Below are 20,328 nucleotides of genomic sequence, written 5' to 3' on the forward strand. Positions count from 1 at the left end.
ATGATTACAAGAGAAATTTGTGATATGGTTGTATTAAAACACCTTCACTGACATTGACGGCTGCACAAGTCAAACGTCCATGTTAACCGCGAGGATCCTCAATTTGCTAACGGGGTTAGTTTGATACAAACTTACGTAATGCACATAGATGGTCACAGATAAGTGACTCAGTAAGATGCAGTAATAATAGCTGTTTTTGCAGAATATAAATAATATATTGTAATGCACAGGTGTCAAACTCAAGGGCCGTGGGCCAGATCCGGCCCACCACATAATTTTATATGGCCCGCGAAGGCAAATCATCGGTCTCAAAATCTGGGATTCTTTTGAAAATATGTCCCAACATTTAAAATTGGCACATATCATAAATGATAATGTTGAGATATTTTTGTTACCAAACATGAACAACGGTTGAAAAACCCATTACACTTGATTTCTGATTCCAAAAGTAGATCAGAAATTTTCTGTGTAAATATAATGAAGCGATTCAGGATTTTTGTGCTTTCATCATCACGCCCCCTGAGGGAAATCGTAACTAGTAAAATGAGTTTGACACCCCTGTTGTAATGGATTGTAAGTATTGTTATATTGCCTGTCTTTTAGCCATTGCGAGTTGTGACGTTGATGCTAGTTTCATTAGCTCTTCTTTGCATTAGCATTGAACTAGCCGACTTTTGTGCGAATTTGTTGCGAACGCAATGTGGATGTCATAACTAGTGTGCAGTTTCACACACACCTCAATGTCGTCGAGCAGCTCTCTTTTCCTGCGTCGGATGTTGCACAGCTCATCCCTCTCCTCTGAGGACAGATCCTCAGGAACTGAAACCCAGAACGGAGAAAACACAGTTTAAGAATGCACACACACATACACACTCATTTGTACACAGTCCACATCCTCCGCTGCACGCGAGCGACAACAGACACAGATCAAAAGGCGAGTTGAGGGATCGCACAAAGTCGAGGGAAAAGAGAATCCAATCTGGTACCTCCGAGCAGCGAGAGATCAGCAAAACTTGGGGGGAAAAAAGTGTTTTGCTGTCGATCGCTGCTGCTCCGCTGACTCTTTCGCCCCGTTTGGATGGAGCGAGGCGCATCACGAGGCTACGTCTTCAGTCTTAATTAACTCGAAAAAGAGGGAAAGGGTTTTAATTAATCCACTTCAAAGTGACTTGGCCCACTCCTCCTTCTCAACTCTGCCCAAGGGATAATTCTATTAATAAAACCAATCCAGATTAAGTGTCGCCGACACTGGATTCTGCTATTTAACATCCAGCTCGGAGCCTTTTTAGCGATCCAGGAAAAAAATCTGAGAGAGCGCAACGGAGGAGTCACTTCTTCATCTCAATCTATACTTCTAAAGCACATTAACCATGTTTGATTTTGCTTTATGAAAAACATGTGGCACTAATTTCTCCGCGGGGCTAATATTGTCTCCATGTTGAGGAAGGAAATTATATATATTTTTTAAAAATGTGACGTTCATGTTGTCCGAATTTGTCTAACTTTGCCGAGTAGACCGGGAGGCTTGTTATCGTTATTGCATTGTAGAAAGTGCTATTTTAAAATATCTTCATTTTGCGTCTTTTTGGTCACTTTAGGGGAAAAAAAAGAGATTTATAGTATTTCAATTGCTGTTAAATTTCAAAACAGGTCAAATTTGATCATGTTTGAGGTTGCTTCTTTCGGAAAAAGCGACACAAATCTTTTCGCGGGGCCGATATTGCCTCCATGTTGAGGAAGGAAAAAAAAAAAAAAAAAAAAAAAAGTACTTTCACGTTGTCCAAACATTTTTAAATTTGCCGAGTAGACCGGGAGGCTTGTTGTCGTTATTGCATTGTAGAAAATGCTATTTTAAAGTAGCTTCATTTTGCATCTTTTTGGTCAGTTTAGAAAAAAGAAAGAGATTTATAGTATTTCTATTGCTGTTAAATTTCAAAATGGGTCAAATTTGATTGTTTTATCTTGTTTCTTTCGGAAAAACCGGCACAAATCTCCCCACAGGGTTAACCTCGCCTACGTGTTGCGGAGGGAAAAGCTCTAGAAAGGAAGAAAAAAAAAAAAAATCACCAGATTTCATCACTCCCTCTAGTTAAGTAAAACAAGGTCACTAAGCTCAGAGGGAAGGATTCATCCCACTTTTACTTTGACAGCTTGTTAGGAGAAGAGCGGCCACACATTTCAATGACCTCATTGACTGTATTCCTGAAACGTTGTGTTTAGTATCAGGGCTATGGGGTGGGGTGGGGGGTGCAATACAGCTGTGGGATTTCCTGTGTGGGAGCTGCGTTTAACACGTCTTAAGTTTGGGGCCATGTTTCCTTTTATTCCCTCTGCTTGTGAAGGTACCGTGACAGAGAGAAGGAAAATAAAGATGTTAATTAGCGGTTGTTACCGCTGGCACTAGTGCAGTTACACTGTGAGCGTGGAAGATATTAAAAGGCAATTAAAGGCTTATAACAGAAAAAACTTCAATGCTGTTCATAGTTTTATGGTTTACCACCCCCTGCCCCCCAACCGCCATCGCCGCGCAGACATTTCTGGCCTCGTCGATTAAATAAAGGAGATTTACTATCAGTGAAAAGTTTAGACTCACACAGAAACTTCTGGATACTCTGTGTATCATACTATTTAATTATGTTAAATAGAATAAATGAAATAGTAACATTTTGTGCGTCATGATTTAATGCTTAAATTAAATTAATTTTGCTGCTCCTTCTGGCGTTCCGATCTTGGCCACCGTGGGTGTGGGGGTGTCTATATGATTCAGTACTACAGACACACAGAAGACTCAACATTACTCTCAGTGACTTAGTGAGGTGCAAATGTGCAACTATATTTTTCGCAGAGGATAAAGGATATATGACTGTGAGTATTCTTGCAGTATCTGTCTTCATGTGTTGCCCCATTGTTTGTGTTCAAATAACCATTGCTTAAAGGGTTATAAAACCGTGATGATCGATGCTAACGTTAAGCCCGTCTATGGGGTTTTCGAGTATATGTTAGCAGCATGCTAAAGGGGGCGTTTCTAAGATTCTAAGGTCATGTTGTATGGTTCTTTTAAGTAAACAATGTGTAGTTCTCTTTGTTTAATGTTTAGTTTGACAGTAAACATCAACTGGGAGAAGTATTTAACATCTTGAGGCCACTTTTTTAAAGAATTGTTCCCCATTTGCCAAACAGCAGATTATTTAGAGTTGATTTGAGTTTCCTTCCAGTTTACAGTTTTGCATTGGCAGTTCACGCTTGCATATCAAATCAAAAAACATCTGAATGAGAGCGTGTATCTTGAATAACTCATTCGTGGGGGTTTTTAGCTGCCTTTAAATCTTGCATTTGCATGATGCATGATCCTCGTGTCCTGGTCATGACAGTATGTCTGGTGAACATGTACCACCATTAAATCACGTTTCCTATTTTCTTGTTCAGTGGAGGCGTGAACAAAATATTGTATATTTGCAGAAATCTTTGGTAAATGTGAAATATTGCAGTACTATATCACCAAAAACACCAGACGATAATGGAAAAACAAGGCTTTGTAATTATTTCTCATGATGACGTGCAAACAACAAGCATCCCGAAACCTCTCACAAACTGCAAATGCCCGAGGCCCTACATTAGCTAACGAGCTAACGTCTACTCACGACAACAACACACACGATGGCAATCTCGATTCGTTCCAAATCTAATGGAAGGTAGCCATTGCTTCAAGTCATTAACGGCCTCCCTCCATTACCGTCCCACCGCTACCATTATCCTCCAAACCAGGCTGCTCTTGACTGAATCTAATTGGACTTTCCAAACTCTTAATTCGACTGTACAATCGGCACTCACATCTTTGCTCCAGCGGATAATCTTGTTTAGAGACGTCGGAGTGTCTTTTTTTTTTTTTTTTTGCAGAGGTGGTCTGCCGATTCCGTTATTAACACACTTCCATCAGTGACCTTCCATGACTCATTTCTTAATTGGGTTTCTTCAGAAAGCAGGGAAGGATGCGTCGGAGTCACAATACCGCCAACAAAGGCTGCTTCTATTGATAGTCTACTAAAATCAATAATATTCCGAGCTTCATAGTGACCACTTGGGTCACGGTGAACTGTTGTATTTTCTAATGCTGCAGAAAAAAGCTCTTCATTTTTCAATCAAAATTCTGTTGAATACTGCATAAAATATTTGATTCATTTTGTAACGAGGATGTAACATGGCAAAATGTGGTCAAATTACACGAGACTGAGAGAGCCCAGAATGTTCGACATCCATCATGCGTCCAACCACACAAAGAGGCTCTCATTATAATCACCCCCCCCCCAAAAAAAAAAAAAACAAAAAAAACAAATCCCCCTAAATCTACTTTTTGGAGTAAATCCCCCTGCTTCCCTGTGCACCCGAAGCCAACAACCGTCCCCCACAAAAACGCCCACTGGCTTTGATTGCTTCAGCAGCGCTCATGAAGGTGTAGCAAAGTAGTGACTCCCGACCACAGCAGGAATTTATCCCCATTTCACTCGTTATAATTGGCCCGAAAAAATACTAGTTGTTTACTCCAAATAATATCTCTTTATAAATAGATCCATGGCAGAAATGTTTAGTGACGGGCAGGACAATGAACTGTTTGTCCACTAAATGGCAGAAAGTACAATTACCAGTAACCAGTGTACAATCTGTCTCTATTCATCCAGCAGAATAAAGTGGTTCAACTCCAGTGCAACAAATCTACTTGTTGATTGGTTTGGACTAAGGGCGGCACGGTGGATCAGCTGGAAAGTGTTGCCCTCACAGTTCTGAGGTCCCGGGTTCAATCCCGGACCCGCCTGTGCGGAGTTTGCATGTTCTCCCCCGTGCCTGCGTGGGTTTTCTCCGGGCACTCCGGTTTCCTCCCACATCCCCAAAAACATGCAACATTAATTGGACACATTAAAAATTGCCCCTAGGTGTGATTGTGAGTGTAGCTGTTTGTCTTGATGTGCCCTGCGATTGGCTGGCAACCAGTTCAGGGTGTAACCCGCCTCCTGCCCGTTTACAGCTGGGATAGGCTCCAGCACAGCCCACGACTCTCGTGAGGATAAGCGGCTAAGAAAATGGATGGATGGATGGTTTATAATATACACACAGCACAGTGTCCATTTCGTTGAGGCAGAAATTGTGGGAAACACTGTTTAATGCTTTACATTTTACTTACCGTAATTTCCAGGCCTATAAGCCGCGACTTTTTTCACACGCTTTCAACCCTGCGGTTTATGCTAAGCTAATTTGTGCATTTTTTTTCTAACGGCCATAAGGGGGCACTCGAGCGCAAAAGTTAAGAGTGAGACCGGTGGAATATATGTGCCGAGGAAGTGACTTTTACCGGTCCGGCCCTGTTAGAGCTGCACTAGTGTGTTACTGCCTTGTCTCAGTGATTTTTATCGGTATGTTTTTTTTTAACTGGCCCTGTTAGTGCGGCGCTAGCGTTAAACTCTGTGTACTGTCTTTCTTTTGTAAATATCTGGTGTTTCAATGTGGGCACTTGCGGCTTTTACACAGCTGCGGCATACTGTATGTATGTCCCAAATGGTATTTCCTTTACAAACGTACTGGATGAGGCTTGTAACCAGGTGCGCTCTGTAGGCCAGGAATTAGAGTAATTATATCACTCATTTCAATAGGGAAATGTGTTTTTGTCTGACAAATGTAGTCATGGGATCAACAAAACAAGACACTACTGTATATATTTATTATGACATTTTTGTTTGGTTGTGTGCCGTGAGATTTTTTTCACATGCAAAATTCAGTTCTTGCCTGGACTCAATAGAGTAGAGAAATCTTGTTTTGGAGCACATGGAGCTCTCATAGAGTGAAAATCCCACGCTCACTTAACATGAGCTGCCGGGTGACTGGGACTCGATTTGGCCGTGGTTCTGCAGCTTTATTCAGCGACTCAACGCACTCTAATGCGTTTTTGGAAATAAAAAGATGACCCCTGTTGCTCTGCTTGGCAGTATATAGCAAACAAGTGGGTCTGTAATCTAAAACTCGCTAAGCCCTCCTCCCCCATCGCCTCCCACCGCATAAGCATTCACATAAAAACCCGGGTAGTATAGACAGACGCACGCAGGAAGACCAGCTGGTGCTGATCCCACACAAAGTCCTCCTCCCCGTCCCTCTCGCCGCTCCAATGTGAGCGGAAGTGTGATGTATGGCCGGCCTATACGCAGATGTTGCAGCTGCCTGATTCTAACCTACTTTGCCTCTGCTGGATAAAAGGAAGCATGTAGAGGAGCAGATAGGCCGTTTGCTGATTGCGGCTTCTGGGGGGGGGTTTCGGTCTGGTGCCATATTGTAAATAAAAGTTGTTTCTTGTAATTGGCTGTGGTTTATGGGTTGTGAATTATTTATTTTTTTAGCATTACAAAGGATAGCATTTTCAATGTTTTTTTAATTCTTTACTAAGTACGGAATGCACATTTTGAATAAGATTTGATGTTGATCCAAAATAGGATTTTTCTGCATTGGTTCTGCTGGTGTTTTTTTTATTAAACATTTTAATTCATCCCTATTTTCATGTACAGTGGTGCAATGAGTTATGAGCTAAATTAATTCCTTGACCGAGCTCATAACTTAATTTTCCCCATGCCGTTAACCTTTTCCAACCGTGAAGAAACCCACAATTGTTTTTGTTACATTTTTTGTTCAAGAAAAATAGCACTGCATCATATAACGGCACAAAAGAAAGAAACTATTTTTATGAAGCGTAATTATGTACTACCGCGGCATGGTGCATCAGCTGGTAAAGCATTGGCCTCACGGTTCTGAGGACCCGGGTTCAATCCACCTATGTGGAGTTTGCATGTTTTCCCCGTACCTGCGTGGGTTTTCTCCGGGTACTCCGGTTTCCTCCTACATCCCAAAAACAAGCAACATTACTTGGAGACTCTGAATTGCCCCTCGGTGTGATTGTGAGTGCGATTGTTTGTCTCTATGTGCCCTATGTATCCCGCCTCCTGCCCGTTGACAGCTGGGATAGGGTCCAGGATTCACTCCAACCCTCGTGAGGATAAGTGGCAAAGAAAAGGGATGGATGGATTGATAATTACGTACTATACACAATGTAGTATTCATGTGGTGGATGTGTGGCCAAGTGAGTCCCATCAGGAGCTGGAACAGTCTACGTGTGAGCGTGAGTTGTGGCTTAAAGCAGCTTATTGCGAGTGTTGTCATTTTGTTTCCGTGTGTTTGTCCCATTGAATAATTGGCTAAAATTGGGCGACACTTTTACTTTCCGAGTGCTTTTTAAGGTGTGATGACGTTCAGTAGTTTAAGAAAAACAAAATGTTAAAGACATAATGAAATACATTTAAATGATGTTTGCTTGAGGTTAATTTGAGCCAGGAAAAACCCTGCACCACAATGGCAGCAACAAACCAGATTCATTTAAAAAAAAAATCATTATCATCATAATGCATTTACACTCCTTGGCGCTGTGGCCTTTCTATCCGGGTCATCCCGCCAGAAGCAGCCGCTCTCCTCGTTCCGTGAGAAGAACGATTTGGGGAGCTTGTAGTTTTAGTGTTAACTAACTCGGGGAGGATCTGGGGCTCAAAGAAGCTGATTGCTCGGGTTAATCTGCCGTTTTTTGGGGATGGGGACCTCCTGCTGGGAACGTATTTGCAACGGGGGTGGTCTGCATATGATGTCCTCATTCGGGCGCACATCTGCTCAGCATCAGCGCTATGATAATAATTTTGAATCGATGCTGGGATCTGAGGGGTTTTGCCGTCGTATGCTGGCGGGCCCCAAAAAAAAAAATCATTATGCGAGTCTGAGAATGAAACACGGAGAGGGTATTTCTTCTAGCAACTGGGCAGGGTGAGGGTCAGTCCAAATATCTCCGTTTTCGTTCACTTTATTATTTATTAGTATTTCAGTCAGTGATCTTTTCAAAAATCACGAGCCAAGGCAAACACAAGCGACAAGATGCGACGAGCTGAGACGTTGGCACGTGAGGGATCATTTCCTGACACACACCTCTGCTGCCTGCCGCAGGCGTCACTCAAGTGACGGACAGGAAGCAGAATGAGTGTAATAATCCGCCCGATAAGCTCGGCGACATTATTGCGATGTGTATCCGGGCTAGAAAAGCAATTTTAAAATCCTCATGTGATCTCTACAGTAAGTGAGCCCGCTGATACGGTCGTCAGTTGGACAGGATGTACAGGGCGGAAGGGTCGGGATATCTATCGCCTTCAGGGTCACTGCTTATGCATGGGTGGTCTGTCACCTGTGCGGTTTCTGTCCTCCGCACAGGACGATTGACATGAAAATGCAAATGTGCTCACCTTGTCAGGGAGAAGAATGAAAACGCAGGCTTCAACATCGAGAAAGGGCAGGAAATGAAACAGATGTGAGCCAGGAGATTTTATTAAGGTAAGAGTCCGTTGGGTGTTCGAGGAGTTCTCCATTACAACTGAAAGAGCTAAGAAGCACACACACACACACACAAAAACTCTGGTTCCAGTCATGTTTTGTATGGTCAGCTAGAAATGTAGAAATGTATTCTTTTCAGCCATGTCTACAAAAACATGAGCCTATATTTTTTGGATGATGAGAGGAGATGAGTTGGCTGGGGCATCTGATCCTGATGGCTCACGGACGCCTCCCTGGTGATGTTTTCTGGGCATGTCCCACCAGAAAGAGACCCTGAGGACGACCCAGGACACGGCTGGCCTGGGAACGCCTCGGGATCCCTCCGGAAGAGCTGCAAGAAGTGGCTGGGGAAAGGGAAGTCTGGGTATGCCTGATGAATCTACTTCCCCCGCGACCCGACCTGGAAAAGCGGTAGATAATGGATGGATGGATGGATGGATGGATGGACGGACGGATTTTGGATATCATCATATAGCATCTTGATACCAAGGAACTATGTTGAAGTGAGTTGGGAGGCTTCATCTGGACAACAGTAGTGCTTGGCTGCAATTTCGTGGCCTCTTGGTTCTGAAGACCTTTGTAGAAGTGACTTGAAGACCTTCATTTAGACAAAAGTGAAGCTGTGCTATGTAGTGACATCTTGGCTCCAAGGGACTATGTTGAAGTGTTTCAAGGAGCATCTGAAGTAAGTTGAGGAGCTTCATTAAGACAGGAGAAGTCCTTTGCTGAAACCTTTTAGAACACGGATCAATTCTTCACATTTTGTCACCATTCGCTGCAAGACTCGGTCCCTCCCTGTCCGAATAGCAGCTGTACAGGTAGCAAAGTAAGTTTCTTTCGGGTTGTCCTGTTAGGGATCGCCACGGCGTGACATCTCAGATGAACGCTCAAATTTGTTTGGCACAGTTTTTACGCCAGATGGCCTTCCTGACGCAAACCCGTCTTTGCGAGTAGAGGCCCCAGTGAGATACGAACTCACGACTCCTGGTTTAGCAAACCAATGCTCTAAATACAGGGCCTCGAAAACAACGACGTCCCTGGGTGGGCTCGAACCACCAACCTTTCGGTTAACAGTAACGCGCTAATCGATTGCTCCACAGATACATATCTACTGCATATAGCTAGCGCCCCACATAAAAATGTACTTTTCACTATTACGGTCCACTTGTACTGAGGCCAAGTGACAACTAGCTCCAGCAGGTGGAGCTGATATTTAGCAGCATGGTTTTTGCGCATCCATAAGTCAAACTACGACCTTTTTAGTATTCTCGCCGTGGAGGATGTCCGTGCGCTACTCCGGTATATTCTAGTAGTACGTTTTACAGTGCGTTTTCCGTTTCGACAAGCAATAAATCCACGAGAGACCACGGCTCTCTGTTCAGCGTTGCCTCAGTAGCGAACCCATCCCATCCACCTACACACACACACACACCACACACACACACACACACAGACACACACTGCATACTACCATGGTGATGGGAACATGCATGAAAGCTTTCTCAGTCTCTCTCCTAATCAGCTCCATATGTGGTTTCCTCTCTCAGCTCTTTATAGTAAAAGTCTTTTGAAAGCTCCCGCTCACTCTCAGGCACATCTACTCGCCGTTACTATCTGGGTCGGCGCATTTGTCACGGCGCATGTGCCATAACGCACAGTATATTTAATCTTCCACGGGTGCCCCACAAACCCCCGTAATCTTGGCAGTCAAAAGCAATTCTTGGTCTTTACAAAATCTCTTCTTAAGCCTTTAAACAATATAACTCGGCTGAGATTGTTGCGGAGTAAATCTTCGTCGGCACACAAAGGAGACATATTTTGTTTAAAGACAGGCTGCGAGACTTTTGGAAGCGTCGAATTCTATTTGGCTCGATGCTTTTATAGCAAAGCATTTTTCCTCCCTGCAGCCTAGCCAAGAACAGACATTAACAGGAAATCAAGAACCACCCCCCCCCCCCCCCACCCAAAAAAAAATAACTTCAACTTGAAAACAAAGCCAGTCACAAGACTGAATTCATTACTGAGTGTTTTGTTTAGGAGAGTTATGGATTCCTTTGACTGTCTTTGAGCTATTGTTGTCAAACGCCTGCAACTCATAATGATATAACTATTAATCTACCAATTTTGGTGTGTTTGCTCATTGCAGTTGATGCGAAACACGCAAAGGCTATAGGTTGTATTTGCACGGTGATCGAAACATTTTGCTCAAGATTATGCTCAAACCATGGATTGTTTGTCTTTCTTCGTTGGAGCTAAAATTGAGTGACAAGTGGATTTGTCGTACAATAAAATCCTGTCGACATTTGAATTTTGGCCTGTTTTACTGCTGCTTCTCCAGACCAGAGAATGGATGCATTTCCTTGCCTAGATTGGGGGAGACCGAGACCACGCAATGTTAATTCTGGTTTCATGTGGGGCCTGTGAAGCCTTTGAGACGCTTTTGCGACTGAGGTCTATTTATGCTCATTTCCTGGCATCTAGCAATTCTTCTGCAGTCACTCCACCTGCGATGACGAGGGACCGCAAGTGACTGGCTGGCGCCCTCCCACACAGCGCGCCCACAGCCACAACAAAGACCGTACCCTAATCACGCCACTTCCCCTTCTTAATTCCCTCCGAGGCGCAGCATCTGATGCCAAGAAGTCACACATACAGTGAGTGGATTCAGGTTTTTACAAAAGCTGCCTTTGCTTATTATGTTGCCAGTGGATCCGAAACCACACAAACTTGACGATGATCATGCGATCCCAGACAGAATTAAGATGTAGCGTGTCAATTTTCCAATCACATTTGTGCTCTCCTTCCCATTTCCCTGTCCAGCTGTAAGTTGACAACACTTATATAAAGTACACTGTAAATTGTAAACCCAGCAATGTTTATTGTGCTGCGTGTAAATTCCAGCAGTTCAGTTCGGGAATCACCGTAAAGAAAGACCGACAAAGGCCGGTTATCAACGCTGATAAAACAGTCGAGATTTTAATTATGTACACAACAATGGAGGAGGGGAAGTGTCGTGTATGGTCCTTCACTTTTATAAAATGAGAGATACGAGCTCACTATGGGAATGTCGGAGGAACTTTGCGCATGTCGAGAGGATAGAATTCAATATGGCCCATTTGACAAAACTCCAGCTAACGTTATGTTTAAAAGTTGCTGTGCGTCTGCTCGGAACTGACAAGCTCGGATCCCCCCCCCCCCGCCCAGAACGAAGGTGTGCACGCGAGCGATGTTAAGTGACGTGCGCAGCGGCGATCGTGCGAAGCAACTGCGTGAGAGTCGGGCGACGCTCCCCGTTAGTTTAACATTCATGGTAATTTATCTGAATAATTCATCCGGCACGGGGGGTGTTTCCACTCCGATCACGGGCGGCGCGTCTCGGCGCTCTCCGACAGCCCGTCGCATGATTAACACTGACTACGAGGGTGTACATTTGTGGTAATGCGGTGTGTTTTTTTTTTATGTGTACGGTTTGGCATGAGTGTCTTGTCTGTCAAGAGCTTAGAGTTGCAGCAACTTGCTCAGCATTCGCAAACAGAGATAAAGCAGAGTTAGCAGTTCCTCTGGACTGTTAAGAGGGTGGATTATCAGGGATACTGTACACTATCAGGGGTGTCAAACCTGTGCTCACCACAGGCCGCATCCTAGTTATAGTTGCGCACAGGGGGAGGGCTACCGAAAAGCCCAGTTTGGTACATATCTAGGTTTTCGCATCACGAATTGGTTGGGATTCAGTACAGTAAGGGAACAGGGAAAGATTCAAATGTCCTTTTCAATGGATTAAACATTTTCTTTTCAGCAAAATGCAGCGTGGAGATTTTATGTCATTTTTAGGAATGAAGAGAAGAGAATCAAAACCTCCAAATCAGAGACCATGGTCATCAGTCGGAAAAGGGTAGCGTGCACTCACCGGGTCGGGGATGAGATCCTACCCCAAGTGGAGGAGTTCAAGTATCTTGGGGTCTTGTTCACGAGTGAGGGAAGAACGGAGCGGAAAGACAGATCGGTGCGACGTCTGCAGTGATGCGGGGTTTGCGTTGGTCCGTTGTGGTGACGAGGGAGCTAAGTCGAAAGGCGAAGCGGCGAAGCTCTCTATTTACCACTCGTTCTACGTTCCTACCCTCACCTATAGACACGAGCTGCGTGTCGTGACCAAAAGAACAAGATCCCGGATACAAGCGGCCGAAATGAGTTTCTTCCGCAGGGTCTCCCTTAGAGATAGAAGCTCGGTCATCCGAGAGGGGCTCAGTGTCGAGCCGCTTCTCCTCCGCATTGAAAGGAGCCAGATGAGGTGGCTGGGGCATCTGATCCAGTTGCCTCCCGGACGCCTCTTTGGTGAGGTGTTCCGGGCACGCCCCACCGGAAAGAAACCCCGGGGACGACCCAGGACACGCTGGAGAGACTATGTCTCTTGGCTGGCCTGGGAACGCCTCGGGATCCCTCTGGAAGAGCTGGAAGAAGTGGCTGGGGAAAGGGAAGTCTGGGTATCCCTGCGGAAGCTACTTCCCTCGTGACCCGGAGAAGCGGTAGAAAATGGATGGAAACATTTCAAGTTTCAATGTGTTGAAAGATTCAGTGAGGGGTGCTGGTGGTCCAGTTCCCCTTGATGAAGTGATTTTAAACAGGCCCTGAAACAACCTCCCGATTATTATACATTCAAAGCTCACTTTCCGCTCCGTTTAATCTCACTGAGGAGCCGCGATGGCGAAGCCAAGCAATGTCATAAATGCCACATTGCCTTAATAAGCGAAGGGCCCTTTTCCCCTCATGCATCTTTTAACATAAGTACGGCGAGGCTTAATGAAATTAGTCCATTCGGATCCAGATCTAAGCGTCTCGGTTCACATCCAGATGAGAAAAGGGGAAGTGGCGCTGACGACCGGCCGTCAGCTCTCGGTAATCTCTCACAGTTTAACTGACAAACTCTTATCAGACTCTGGCCTGTTTGTGCTTCTTTTCAAGGTAGTTTGGGATTATCTGCTGTAGGATGCACTGCATGTGTGATAAGCGAGCAGATGGAGGTGGTTGCAGTGGTTGCGGTCAAAGCGGCGGCCAGCGCTGCAAGAACTCAAATCGGACCAAGACTTTTTTTCTTTTTCTTCGCAGAGTAGCATCCAGGTCGCACAGTTTTAAAGAAACAGAAAAAAAAAAATCACACTTGCTCTTATTTGGTCTTTTCTATTTTCCAATAGCATCACACAGGCCACTTGATTAGGTATAATTTATCAGATCTTATACCACAGGTGTCAAACTCGAGGACCGGGAGCCAGATCCGGCCTGCCACGTGATTTTATGTCAACTTCCGTGATTCTTGTTCAAATCTGTACCACCGTTTCAAATTGTCGCATCATAAATGGTATTTGCAGGCGTTTTTACGTGACCAAACATTAACAATAGTTGAAAGACCCCATTAGCCTTGATTTCTGATTCCAAAAGTAATTCCTAAATTTCCCATGTCAATACAATGAGGCGGTAGACGATTTTTATAGTTTCGCAGTCATAGCGGCCCTCTGAGGGGAAACCGGAACGACAATGTGGCCTGCGACAAAAATGAGTTTGACACCCCTGATCTAGACTCACAAGCATTAGGGAAAAATTTGACCTTTTTGATGTTTCTTTGTTATGTTTTACAAAGACGGAACTCCTTTATGTATAAAAATGATAACGGGAAGTCAGTCAATAAAGAATATTTTGATTGTGTATTATTGATTGAGCACAGTGGCTCAGCTGGTAGAGTGTTGGCCTCACAGTTTTGAGGTCCCGGGTTCAATCCCGGGCCTGCCAGTGTGGAGTTTGCATGTTCTCCCTGTGCCCGCGTGGGTTTTCTCCAGGTACTCATGTTTCCTCCCACATCCTAAAAACATGCAACATTAATTGGACAATCCAAATTGCCCCTAGGTGTGATTGTGAGTGTGGCTGTTTGTCTCTATGTGCCCTGCGATTGGCTGGCAACCAGTTCAGGGTGTACCCATTGACAGCTGGGATAGGCTCCAGCGACCCTCGTGAGGATAAGCGGCAAAGAAAATGGCTGGGTGGATAACTGATTGAGGGGAAAAAAAGGTGATAAAATGGATCAACGGTTTGCTCATCTGCCTCACTTTTCTGAGGTCCCGGGCTCAAATCCGGCCACTCTGTGTGGATTTTTGCACGTTTTCCCTGTGTCGATTTATTCCAGTTTCCTCCCACATTCCAAAAACATGCGGGGTTGGTTAATTGAAGACTCTAAATTGCCTGTAGGTGTGATTATGCGTATGATTTATTATTTATTTTTGCAGTATGTGCCCCGCGATTGGCCGGCGACCATTAAAATGCAATGACGTTCAAAAGTCTTAAAACGTGCATGATAAATTGAAATCATGCACCCAAGTGAGTGCAGGTAACAAGTGATTCTGGGCGACACACTTTCCCCTGAACTGTGTCGGTTTTATCTACAGTTATCAAGTAACAATTTGGTGCCACTGGGTTTCATCAGCAAACTACAAAGGCAAGAGACATTGCTTGACTGGCTGCCATCCATTTATCTTATCAATTCCGCCCAGTTTGCAGACTTCAAATGAAAGATTGGGAGAGAGAGAGAGAGAGTGAGAGAGAGAGAGAGAGAGAGAGAGACTTTATAGCTTTGCAACAAGGGCTTCAAATAGATGGAATTGGGAGGGAAATGCAGTCAATGCAATGTTATTGTTTTGACAGGAGCAAACTGGTCAAATGCTTCAGGCTATGAAACTGAATTACCTGCAGGGATGAAAAGTAGCTGGTTTTTTTTTTTTTTGGGGGGGGGGGTTGGCATGGAGGTGCAATGATTTTAGTAGTCATTGATTTACACACCGAGCATCCAATCCGCGTCAGTCAGCGAGTGGGAAAGGAGGACAACATCCTTACCGTGATTGTCTTCGTCCATATTGATTGTAGCGCTGTCAGGGCAGTCCTCTTTAAGGTGTGTCCGGATGAAATCTTGCAAATGTATATTTTTCCTCTCTTATTGATCCTTTTTTTTTTTCCCTCCCCCCGCTTCCCCTCCACCGGTCTCCTTGGTGACAAGCCTGTGTACGTCCGAGGCTGTCAGACGTCTGGCCGCGTAAAAACGCAGCCACCGCGTACACGAGTGCAAAGTGGCCGCAGTCGTCCTGCGAATGAATCCCAATCAGATCCTTAATTGTGCAGAATGGAAGACGAGACTGTTCTCCACCTCCTCTCCGGTCTGATTCATCCCCGGCGAGTGTGTTCACATTCGCTCCGCCGCGACCGCCTCGACGTCACCAAGCCCCGCCCCCTGTGGTAATAGACAATAGACACACACACAAACACACATGCGCGTGTACGGGGGTGCTCGTGCGCCTTCTCTGTGAAGTGAATGAGGAGGTTTTGAAGGCTTAAAGGTAAAAAGCTGGGGTGACGAGAGTGTGTATCAAAAATGATATGTTTGGAGACGGAGTCCAATATATTTAATATATTTCACTTATTGCGTTTGCATAGATGAACTTAAAAGTGATGTGTTCTTTCTTACCTGTGAATAAGGGGATTTAAAGATGAACCAAGAAAAAATTGTTAAATACGATAAGCAGCACAGTGATATATCGGTTAGCACGTCTGCCTCACAACTCTGTGGTTTTAGGTTTGAATCCCAGTGGGTATTTAGATCTCCCTGTGGTTGCATTGTGGGACTTTCTTTGGCGACTTCCTACCACGTTCCAAAAAAATAAAACAAAAAACAAAACATTACATGTTGTAATTGCCCTGAGATTGGCAGAGTGTCAATTTCGGACTTGGTGTGCAAAGGGGTGGGCGGGTAGGGTCGCCCAGCCATTCACGAGGCAAACAGTTTTGGGTGGGCATCAAAAACGGCCAAAATCCCCCTCCCCCGTTGACAAAAATGTCCACCGAAGCATAACATCTTTTGTTAAAGTCGTTTGGGTTTTTACATTTCATAACTACAAAGATAGACAGTCTGGTAAAAAAATGCGTGGCTCTATTTTTGTCTGTCACATGTCGTTTTTGCCCTCGAGCTTGTCAAGAGTCTGGATATCTTGAGTCCGGATGTCTATATAGAGAATTGGCCCGCGAAATCCTCAAATGAAATAAATGAGACACGAGAGGACAGGACGCCAAACTCCAGCGAGGGTGGAGAAGCAGGGCGTCTTCATCACTTCACTTCCTGCTCTCCAACTTTCTTCTATTGTCCCCCTGCGGTGTCGCACAATGAGTCCTTCGGCCTCACCCCCCTTCCTGAACTCTGAGCCCTGAGCCGGGTTGGGGCTCGTCGCTGGAAAAGCGAGCTGAGTCACGAGTGCACGAGGGCAGGGATGCGGGAAGTGTTGCTCCAACTCGCGTCATGTGCTTCTGTGGAACCACGTCAAATCATATTTGAAGGTGTGTCTGATATTTTGGTAACTTATTCTTGAAATTAGCCGGATGAGTGGGAAAAAAAATACAGTTGTCGGTATGATGCAAAGTTGTTCTACGTGATAATCAGCAGCGGTTATTGTGTTAAATCTGGGGTGCTCAATGCGTCGATCACGAAACCGGTACATCCAATGGCACAATTCACATACGTACTGTAAAAAAATGAAAAGAAGAAGCCACTGGTTTCTTTTAGGCAGCACACAGAACTTTCTCTAACAACGACTGCTACTCCGCCACACTTTCTTTTTCCTAGTTTACCTTACACCCGCTCCCCAACCCCGCTCTTAAAGACGTAATCTCATAATTACAAATGTTACAGTACTTAAGCAGCCCATCATTGTGTTTTATAATGACAGCGTCCACCACCAATGCTTTAGTTCGCAACACAGTCTGGGCAACGTAGAGCAAAGATGAGCTCGACTTGCTGCTTATGTTTACTTTTGATATTAATGGAGAAAGTTAAAAAAGAAATGCTGTTGTTTTAATATGCAATGACTGTCGGAGTATGTGAATAATCGAAGAAAAAGTGGTTAAACTGGACGGGATTTTCTGTTTTCCGAGTGGGAAAGGTCTGGTCTGGAGCCAGCCAAAGTAGAAAGTGCAGGATTAGATGGTGTGTCATTTTAAAATTCCACCTTGGCACAGCCTGATCTAGGATGAAAGCACAGACAATACAGAGCACAAAAAGCTAATTCTGCATTTTAAATATACATGTATATTATGCGAGAGGCTAGCTGCTTGAAAAGTAGATCTTGGGGTAAAAAAAAAAAAGTCTGGGCACCCCTGTGTTAAATTGATACTGTTCTGCCTCTCTGCCAACCCATCATTTCTCATCACCTACTTATCATTTTTTTTTAAAGTTTAATCATAAGAAGTAGGGCATACAAAAACAGAGGTTCGACTGCACCGCCATAAATCTAAGTCATAAGTCTGTCGAAGCATGTGACCATATAATTCCTCCCGCGGCTAGGAAGTTATCGAGCGCTCGCTTCGCTTACAGTTTGCCATTCCATGTCCGACATCCAAGTTTCCGCTTCCCATTTAATACGATGGGACCGCAGTTCGGTCCCGCCGAAGTCCTGCAACCAATAAAACGCTAACTTAACGCACGTGTTAAGTCACCGCATGTTAACCATCTAAATATACAAAGAATCTGTCCTGCAAATATCATGTGAGCATCACATTTATTATTTCTCCCTCGCTGATTAATTTCTGACCTTTAACCCACGCCCGATCCCGCAGTGGAATGTAAGTCTTATTTTAAGAAGGAAACGTCAAAGTTGGAGCGACGTGCCGGAAGCGAGCCCCTCGCGAGGCCATACATGTCAGCCAAATTAAGATATGTCATGCACACGTCTCGGGAGATGAAGATGAAGTGACCCAGAGACTTTGCCGAGTGCTTACAGATGACCACGCTCGTGTGCAGCGAGGCCGAGCACGCGCGTGTGCTGGATGATCATGAAAGTCACCGCTGTTGATTTTACCGCAAAAGGAGAGAGAGACTCGACAGCAATAGTCGCCCATTCGCTGATCTGAAAAGCGCCGCGCATCCAAAAGGCTTTGGGGGAGCTTGTCAACACATTCTTGAATGTTTTGAAAATAGATATTCATCTCCTGTTGCTTACAAAGCGGTGTTGACAAGCCTTCTGGGAAATGTAGGCGAGGGTAATCTTTTCGGGGAGGAGGGGGGTTGTTGGAACACACACACACAAAGCTAAACAAATTACAGCGACATGTGATCAAAATGACCACATGATCAACTATTTATCACAAAAAGACAGTGGTAGGGGGTGGGGGTCCATCCATTTTCTTAGCTGCTTATTCTCACTAGGGTCGCGGGACTGCTGGAGCCGATCTCAGCTGTAAACGGGGAGGAGGCGGAGTACACCCTGAACTGGTCGCCAGCCAATATCAGGGCACATGGAGACAGACAACAGTCGCACTCACAATCACACCTTGGGGCAATTTAGGGTGCCCAATTATTGATGCATGTTTTTAGAATGGAGTCACTGATGGTGTAGTGGTACACATGTCTGCCTTTGGTGTGGGCAGCGTGGGATCGATTCCCGCTCAGTGACTCTGTCCATATCTACCCTGTGACTGGCAACCATTTCAAAGTGTAGTCTGCCTTTCGCCTGGAGCTACCTGGGATAGGCTCCAGTTTTCCCGCAACCCTTGTGAGGATAAGCGGCTTGGATAATGACATGATGTGTTTTTGGAATGTGGGAGGAAATTGGAGTGCCCGGAGAAAACCCACGCAGGCGCGGGGAGAACGTCCAAACTCTACACGGGCGAGTCCGGGATTGAACCCGTGACCTCAGAACTGTGAGGCCAACGTTTTCCCGCTGATCCACCCTCACCACTCTGTATTAAATATAAAATCCGCTTTTTCCTCCCACCGCCACCTGCAGGACGCTGTCTTGCACTACCCTGCTTGTGTACATACCTCAAAGTCAGAGGCAGTCCAACTGGAGCAGGTCGCACACGATGAACGAAAAGGGGCGACACGACGCAGGAAGGGCACGGACCATCTTTCGAAACGCGAACTTCTTTGACCAGAAACTTCCCATCTCATCCAACATCAGCATGTGACTCTCCTCCCAGCTCCGTCCCATCTGATCCGATCGCCTCAACAAGATGACTCACGGCCTATTGTTACCATGCCGCGTTTTCTGATCAGATAACCATTGCTGTGTGACTGCCCCCCCCTCCCTCCATGCGATGACTAACGATCTGCATATGCCGCGCTGCTGTGTTTGTGCGGGGATGACATTTCCACAATAGTTTTCATTCATGTATGTGTGTGTGTGTGTTTCCTTTTATCGGAATAATATATTGCTCTTAATGACAAGTGTCAGGCATATGCAGGAAGTGGCCATTCATGAGGATGTGCGGCCTACTGCAGTATTTGCAAACCTTCGAGCCAAGGCACATAGTAGTACTTTTTTATAGCAGCATAAACAGCGCCGTAAATGCACACTCGCAGTGGTCATACAGGCCCCGGAGAAACTGGAACTGTTGGACCGCAGCAAAAAAAAAAAAAAAAAAACTCAGATGGGTTCAACCATCTGTTTTGTGAGCTCATTGAATCGGGGGAAATGGATTGCAGGCGTGTACCGCATCCCTGATTGCGCTTTTAAAATGTGGACTTCCTGTGGACTCAAAACACGCAAAGCGCTGGTGAAATGTTGATTTTTCACTTGCATTTTTGACAACTTTGTATTCAATTAATCAATTTTTATATTTTTTTTGACATATTATGCAATGAAGAAAAGGGTTAAAGGCGATGTTATGTAATTTATTTTGATAGTCTTCATAAATTGGCGATGGAGGAGGCTACCAAAGTGATATGAAAGGTTAAAAAAAAGAAAAACAAATGGCAAAAAGGGATGTTATTTTAAAACTTGATGCAATAAAAAAAGAAATATTTTTTATTATCTTCAAAATGACGTCCTCTGTCGTACAAGCCTGTGCGGTGGTCAAATCGAGCAATAACATGCAATCCATAGTTTTCTTGTACTGTGTATGCAG

At 44.8% G+C, this 20,328-nt stretch overlaps 1 protein-coding gene across 1 annotated transcript in view; it reads right to left on the reverse strand.

Moving 5' to 3' along the window:
* Window positions 1-15,670, reverse strand: part of LOC133495746 (cytohesin-3-like) — a 31,105-nt gene extending 15,435 nt beyond the window's left edge. The window contains exons 1-2 of the mRNA XM_061810696.1: window positions 15,277-15,670; window positions 737-819 (exon numbers count right to left, since the gene is read on the reverse strand). Coding sequence (XP_061666680.1) covers window positions 737-819; window positions 15,277-15,295 — 102 coding nt within the window. The 5' untranslated portion in view covers window positions 15,296-15,670. The remainder of the gene's footprint in view (window positions 1-736; window positions 820-15,276) is intronic.
* Window positions 15,671-20,328: the final 4,658 nt, after the last annotated feature.

This window comes from Syngnathoides biaculeatus, chromosome 22 (assembly GCF_019802595.1).
Source record: "Syngnathoides biaculeatus isolate LvHL_M chromosome 22, ASM1980259v1, whole genome shotgun sequence".
Taxonomy (NCBI): Eukaryota; Metazoa; Chordata; class Actinopteri; order Syngnathiformes; family Syngnathidae; genus Syngnathoides; species Syngnathoides biaculeatus.